General features: G+C 53.9%; 2 protein-coding genes across 2 annotated transcripts; both read left to right on the top strand.

The window, feature by feature from the left end:
• The first annotated feature begins 271 nt into the window (after positions 1-271).
• Positions 272-991, top strand: MRPL51 (mitochondrial ribosomal protein L51). The gene is made up of 2 exons (XM_086478568.1): positions 272-530; positions 722-991. Exons 1-2 carry the CDS (start codon positions 275-277, stop codon positions 916-918), a joined length of 453 nt encoding a protein of 150 aa, XP_086334694.1. The 5' UTR covers positions 272-274; the 3' UTR covers positions 919-991.
• A 3,014-nt stretch (positions 992-4,005) lies between these two features.
• VAMP1 (vesicle associated membrane protein 1) lies at positions 4,006-6,789 on the top strand. The gene is made up of 5 exons (XM_086460681.1): positions 4,006-4,112; positions 4,343-4,508; positions 5,315-5,473; positions 5,702-5,753; positions 6,734-6,789. Exons 1-5 carry the CDS (start codon positions 4,006-4,008, stop codon positions 6,787-6,789), a joined length of 540 nt encoding a protein of 179 aa, XP_086316807.1.
• The last annotated feature ends 567 nt before the right edge of the window (positions 6,790-7,356 follow it).

Raw genomic sequence — 7,356 nt, 5'->3', positions numbered from 1 at the left:
GCAGCACTCAAAACAGCGCGCGCGGGCCGCGCTCGCCACGCCCCCTGTCCCGGCCTATCAGCGCGCAGAAGCGCAGCAGCGCGCCAGCGTTTCGCCCAATCGCCGGCTCCCCTTTCGTCTTTGACCGTTAGCGCGACGTCACCCGCTCGTCCTTCCGCTTCCCGACGGGCCACAGCGACCGGAAGGGGCGTGGTCGGGGACACGGGGCGGCCAGGAGGAACGGCTCCTCATCCCTTCCCCTGGCGGCGGGGGGACCGCCTGCGGGGTCACCCCGATGGCGACGCTGGTGCGGGCGGCGGGGCGAGCCCTGCTGGGCCGGGCCGCGCCCCTGCTCCCGGCCGAGCGGAGCATTAGCGGTGGCGGGGCGCGTTGGGCGCCCGTGCGGCCCGGCCTCCCCGTGCCCATCTCTTCGCCCCTGGCAGGGCTCACCCGGCCCTTCCGCATCAAGGAGCCCCAGAAGCCCAAGCAGGTGGATCGGTGGACTGAAAAACGGGCCTTGTTTGGGGTCTACGACAACGTGGGGATCCTGGGTAAGACGCGCCCTCCCCCCCCCCCCCCCCCCCCGCTATGGCCCAAGGGGAGGGAGGCTGGACCCACCTGCGAGCGAGCGGCTCCTCCAGCAGCGAGAGGGCGGCGGGCGGGGGATTGGGGCCGGTCGCCCTGGGAACAGCCCCCTCCAGTACCTGGCTTTACGCGCTCTGCTCTGCCTTTCTGTTCTCAGGCGGCTTCCAGATACACCCGAAGAAGCTCATCATGGGGCCCAAGTGGCTGCGAGGCTGGCGGGGGAACGAGCTGCAGAGGTGCATTCGCAAGAAGCAGGTGGTGGGAGATCGGATGTTTGCAGATGACTACCACAAACTCAGCAAGAGGATCCGGTACTTGTACCGGCGCTTCAATCGCACCGGGAAGCACCGCTAGAAACAACTGTGGGTTCAGTGTGTGGAGCGTGGTTTTGGAGCAGCGTGGTCAGAATAAAGCCAGCTTTTACTCAGTTGGGTTCCTGGTGCTTTCTGCAACCTTCACTGTGCATTTCTGGCCCAGTCCCAAGGTCCTGCTGCTGTTCCTCTGTGCAAGTTCTGCCCCAGTAATCATTTCTGACATACTTCGCACAGACATCTGTTCCAGCCTGCATCCCTGAACGTGACCTGAAAGTCCTCTATTTTTTGGCCAGGCTTCTAGCATCCTTTTGGTCTTTGTGAGCCCCAGGTTCTCACATCCCACTTGACAATTTGAGTACACTCCATCTTAAGAGGTTCTTCCTTGTAGCCAAATTTTCAAGTTAGTGCTAAGAGTGCCTGCCAATATGTCTTCCTGCTGGCTGCTTGCCCCTTTGCCCTCCATTTATCTGTGATTAATATTAAGCATGAATGATCCAAATGTTAGTTGAAATGCATCAAAACCCGTCTTTTAAGAACAGGATTTGTCTCTTTCACCCTCATGATGGCTTAACCCCGTATTAATGACACTTACTGACCAAGTGGCCTTCTGTTTATAATTTAGTCAGGATTTGCAAAAGTAATTCAGATACTTAACTGTTTTTAAAAACTCTAGCTTCTGGTTTTCCATAACTGCTATTGGTTCCTTTAGTGGAGAAATTATGGTGAGTCAAAGCTGGCATCCCTCTAGTCCAGCATCACAGAGACCATTATATACTTCAGGAAAATCTGTATGATGAGCAGGCATCTGCCTGTCTCTTCTCCCATAGTTGTTAATTTGACTGTTAATTGGGGAGTTATCTGCTGACTTGATGTATTTTGTTACAGAGTAATGCTACTCTTGTCTTCAGAAGCACTTGGTTGGAAGTGATAGGGAATGAAAAGAACTTCCTTGAAGTCTAAGCCTTAGGAAGGTGAAGCCAAAGTCTGTTCAAGCAGCTGAAGCCCACATTCTCAGGAGCAGGGCACCAGACCTATGCGACTCTTGCCAGAAGGCATGGAATCAGGAAATGTGCACAGATCCAAGTGGAGACTGAGCAAGCACCTGGAAGAGAGCAGCTGGGGGTTATTACATCTATCAACCAGAGATGTAGCAAATCCTTCTCTGAAAGTATGTCAGAAACTGGAAAAACGTCAGAGAAAAGTATCTTGTACTCTTTGTCACCTCTTAGTCCCTAAGCACCAACTTGGCAAGGGCTGTGAGGGCCAGTAGTTCCACAAGCTCCACCTTCTGTTATTTGCAACTGTTAATGGAACGGTCCTCAAACTGTGGTGGGAAGGCTGCCGAGCTACAGAAGCTTCTTCCACAACTTGTCCCTTCGCAGCTTCAGGAAGGCACAGCTTAAAAACCTTCAGTTCCAGTGAGGCTAGTGCTACATTGCTCCTTAACCCTCAATAGTTCTATCTGCAAATTCTCTGGCTCTAGTCACAACCCTGTATTCAGTCTTCACCTTCCTTGTAGACACGGTCTTTTGGGTCCCGGGCTATAATTTATAATGTATCTGTCTTGTGCATCTACTAATCTGTCAGATCTGACACTAAACAGTTTGTATCACCTTATGAAAGGAATAGGTAATTCAGCATAGGTGTGAACCAGTCACTTCTTGCCCTACTTACCGCATCAAATGCTGTACAGTGAGACTTCTCATTCGAGTGTGCTCCTGCCTCCCATTTTGTCCTGAACTGGAAAGTCCTCCCTTCTGATCCAGCAGACTTCTCAGAATCTTTGAGAGGGAAAAACCCAAACACGTAGCTGTTCTTGGGGCTGCTGCTGGAGCCAAATTTCTCCAAGCAGGCAGCAGAGGCTCCAATGGTGCTGCTTCAGGGACTCGTTCGGGTCCCCTGTCACGCTGTGCTGCGTGGTGGAAGCAGGCCAGCAGCGCCATATCTTAATTGCAGGGACAGCGGCTTCACCGGAGCCAGCCAACACGCTGCAGTGGTGGGTTATGGGGGTGCTCCGTCTGTAACAGCATCCGCACAGGCTGGGCCCGAAGGGGACAACCGGACGGGCCAGGCTACCACGTTCAGGCCCTGCGTGTCCCAAAGGGAGCACGGCGGCAGAGTGTCACTAGCGGGCGGCAGGGCCAGCGCTAGGCCGCGGGAGGGGACCGGCGGCTGCCCAGGCCCTTTGGGGACGGGGAGCGGGGCCGTGGCGGCACCAGGGCTGGCGGGGGCACCAGGGCTGGCGGGGGCAGCAGGGCCGGCGCCAGGCCACGGGAGGCGGGGGTGATGGCTACCCAGGCCCTCTCGGGACGGGGAACGGGGCCATGGCGGGGCGCAGAAATCAGCCGATCAGGCACCGCCCCACAGGGGCGTGGCCGCGCATGCTGGGCGGGAAGGGGGCGGGCTCTGCTCCCATTGGGCGGTGCCAAGGGCGGGTCACGGCGGGATTTGTCCTTTCGAAAGTCTGAAGCGAGGCGGGGGGGCCGGGTCTCGGCTAAATAGCCGTCTTCGCAGGGCGCCGTGCTCTGGCGGGGCTGCGGAGCGCTGATTGGCTGCGGTGGAACGTAAAGGCGGTGCTGATTTGCTGCTCCGGGCGAGTCCTTCCTGCGGCCACTTCTGATTGGCTGTTGGCTTTCTAGGGGTGGGCTCCCGTCTCCGTTAAGTGTGGGTCCGCGGCCGGCGTGTAGCAGCTGGGGGTGCTGGTGTGGAGCTGTGCTCTGCGGCGTGTCCGGGGGTCCTGGTCCGGCTCGGCGATGTGAGTGTCCGCCCGGCCGCGAGTGGGCTGCGGTGTGGGGGGGGCGTGGAGCGGGAGGGAGCGGGCCAGTGCGAAGCCCGCGTCCTGGCCGGCGGCGGTGGAGCAGAATGGCGCATTGCAGCAGTCACAGGCAGGACTGCCCGCACACCCACTCACCCACCCACGCTCCCCCACCTGGTGGCCGCCAAGGGCCCCATGGGTGCGTGGGCCCTGTCTCGCTGGTGATGTGCGGGCCCCTGGGCATTTGGCGCCAGTCTGGCTGGTGGCCACCGCTGCGTCAAGCCGCCCGAGGGTTGCCCACCCTGGTGCGCCCCCGCACTGCCTCCCCGTTGGCGTGACCCCGTCCCCATCCCTCCGCCTGGCACTTGCGGCATGCTGCGGGCCGCCTCCAGGCGCCTAGGCGGCTGTCACCCCGCTTCCCGGCCCCCCGGGGGCTGCAACGTCAGACCCGGCAGCACCCGCAAGCCCCCTGCCCCGGTGTTGGCCCTCCCCGCTGCCCTCCTGGGCCTGCCCTGGCTCTGTGTTCTCCCCTAAGCTTGCCTGCTCCTGGTCCGGAGGATCCAGGGAGGGTGTGAGCCCTTGGGGCTACTGCCCTGGCCTGGTGGCACGAGGGTTCAGGTGGATTGGGGGTGTGGGGGTGTGTGTGTGGGATCCTCTCTATTGAGCAGCTGACTGAGTTTTCTCTTTGCCCCGATGTGTGTTGCCCTAGGTCTGACCCAGCTCAGCAACCTGCTCCTGGTGGGGGAACCCCCGAAGGAGGAGCTCCTGGTGGGGGAGCCCCTGAAGGGGGAGCCCCTGGTGGGGGCCCCCCCGGGCCATCCCCCAATCTGAGCAGTAATCGTCGGCTGCAGCAGACGCAGGCTGAAGTGAAGGAGGTTAGTAGTTCTGCCAGCTATGCTGGCTCACTGTAGGCTGCCTGGACTCTTCTACTGCTCTGCAGCAGCGAGCTTCTTGACAGGCGTCTGTTACTGAGGGGGTGGACGCTCTTGCTATGCCACTGCCAGAAATGCATTAGTGATTAAAGTATGATGGCAGACCTATAAAGAGGCAAGATTGCTTTATGTTTAAAAGCTGCGTAATTTCAGGTATGACGCCTAAGGAGCAGGCCAATTAGATTTTTGGTACCTGGTATTGTACATCTGTTATGGAAATAAAGCGATACAGTATCCAGAACAGCTCTTAATCCCTGCCTGCTGCTTCAAGTGAACAGTGTGTGTGCAGACTCAGTGTGTGATGTATGGGAAACCTTGCCTGACTTTTTGAGGGTCAGTGTCTGTAGCGCGGCTGCTGACATGCAGTAACGCCTTTATGCCTCACTGGGGCAGCAACGTGTAGCTCTTAAGTTACTTTTGCAGTTACCTGCGAGGGAGCATACGATTATGCTCATGGGGAGGGTGGTTTAGGCTTGCTGGATTTGAGAGCTTTTAAAAACAGGTGAGAATGTGGGGCCGAAGACCCGGTTTACGGGTACTTGAACTGATACTTTAACAGGGGGTCTCGAATTTTTTCTCCACTTCAAAGTATGCAATTACTTGAAAGCTGTTTCTTATCCTGACCTTTTTTCCTTGTTTAGGGCTTTTGCTTGTTAGTATTTCAGTGTTAGGTATTGGCCAAGTTACTTCTCTTACTTTTTCAACTCTCTTTACCAATACAACTGCTGCTGCTATTCTTCCTTCTGCAGGTGGTTGATATAATATGTGTAAATGTAGACAAGGTGCTTGAACGAGACCAGAAGCTGTCAGAGCTAGATGACCGGGCAGATGCACTTCAGGCTGGTGCCTCAATATTTGAAAGTAGTGCAGCAAAACTCAAAAGGAAGTATTGGTGGAAGAACTGCAAGGTGAGTTTCCTAGTGCCATGGTCTCCTTCGTCAGAAGGAAATTGGGCTAGTCCTCTCCTGCAGGGTTTTAAGAAGATAGTTGGGGCTTAATAATGGTTTCAAATGCTTAGGATCCTTTCACTGTAGAAAGACTTTGAGGCCTTGTCTGCCTTATGTTCCCTGGCTGTCAGGGAAGATGTGAACTTCTCAATCTGTTCTGAGTGTATCTTTGACAATCTCTCTCTACAGATGATGATCATGATGGGAGTGATTTGTGCCATTGTGGTGGTGGTGATTGTAAGTAAGTACTGAAAAGCCCAGGATCAAAGGTGAAGAAGCACTAACTCTAGAGTACTTTAAACTCTTCCTTTTTGGTTTGAGATCTGGAGGGTCTTGGTTACATAAGTGTTAACTTCTGTCCTTGGGGAAGGGAGGTGGTCGTGCTGGAACTCCCATGCTTATTGTGGAAATGGTAGGCTTTACATAGTGAGGAAGGAACTGGGGGTGGCCATCCTTGTAGAAATGGGAAATTCTGTCTGCCAGGTCAGGTAGACCTCTAAGTATGAGGGGCATTTACCCTGGAGTGGGTGGGTTGGCAAGTCCCTTCCCTGGTGGGGGAACTGGAGGTCTCTGAGGGACCTTTGGTGTAACTTTCCCTTCTGTTCTTTCCCTTTTTTTCCCCTATTGCTTTGTCTCCAGTCTACTTTTTTACTTGAATGTAGCTCCTTCAATCTGCAACCTACTGTCCCCTGTCACCTTGCCTGTCTCTTCTTGCCTCTGAATCTTTCCTTCCCTTCCCTTCCACCTGGCTTCTTCATTGATTTCTTTATTGGTTTTAATTTGTCTTCTGTATGGGACTCTGAAGTGCTCTACTGAACATGATTAGACTCTTCAACAGCTGCTGCAGCTTTAGGGAGGGTCATCTGAGTGTAGAGGAGGAGTGGGTAGCTATTCCTCCTGCTCTTCTGCAGGGAACTTTTGTGCTTTATTTTTGAGTGTGAGCTTGTCAAATAGTGCCTGTATGGACTCTAGCAAAATAAGAATGCCTTAACACAGTGCCTTTGGGGATGAAGGACTTCAGCATGTGAGATTCTTTAGTGTTCTGTCTAAAAAGAGTGGCAGCATGACTTAAGATTTTCATTGAGCTTCTGAAATAAAGGCTAGTTTGTGTTGCTCAGTGACTGTAAGCTGTCTGACTGAGCTAGATGTAGTTATCTAGATTCCTCTAGCCACAGAGAAATGAGCACTTAAATGATTTATTCTGCCTGTCTTTATTTTCAGATGACTTGCTGTCTGAACATGGCCATTTTGGTTATTATAAAGGAGAGCCTACATGATTACCTCAGTCAAGTGCAACAAACTAAATGCAGTTAAGTGAAAGGAGGTTTTTTTTCACTATCTAAAAGGCATGTGTGCGAGTAAAATCTCCTGCCACAACAGTAAGGAGTCTGGTGGGGGGTGTCAAATATTCCTTTCATCTATGCAGACACAAGCCAGGACCCTGTGGTTTTCTACTATCCTGTAGCTTTCTGGAAGACTTTGGGGCAGTGGGAGAATGGGAATGGGTGTTTTGCTTTTGTGTTACTGGGTTGAATGTCAAAGGAAGTCCACTACATAGCAGATGGAGGTGAAGGAGACTGGAGGTACTCCAGATGAGGCCAAATGAGCCACACAGCTTTCTGGTGAAGAATACCTGTTCTGTTTCTGCTACCACAAAGCCCTAACTTTCATCAGGAGTTAGAAAATACTTGGAATGGTTAGCTAGGGTTTCAAAGCCGAATGCTGCTCTGGGCATGGGTATTGCAAAGTGGCAATCTCAAGAGATCTTGCCTATCAGACTGAAATCATCCTACTTGCTATGGGTTCTCTTGAATTTAGGTCCAAGGTGGTCTCTGCTGGAAGTA

This window comes from Leptosomus discolor, chromosome 1, assembly GCF_034619465.1.
Source record: "Leptosomus discolor isolate bLepDis1 chromosome 1, bLepDis1.hap2, whole genome shotgun sequence".
Classification (NCBI taxonomy): domain Eukaryota; kingdom Metazoa; phylum Chordata; class Aves; order Leptosomiformes; family Leptosomidae; genus Leptosomus; species Leptosomus discolor.
The sequence above is the reverse complement of the archived record's forward strand: the minus strand, read 5'-3'. Positions and strand labels throughout refer to the sequence as shown.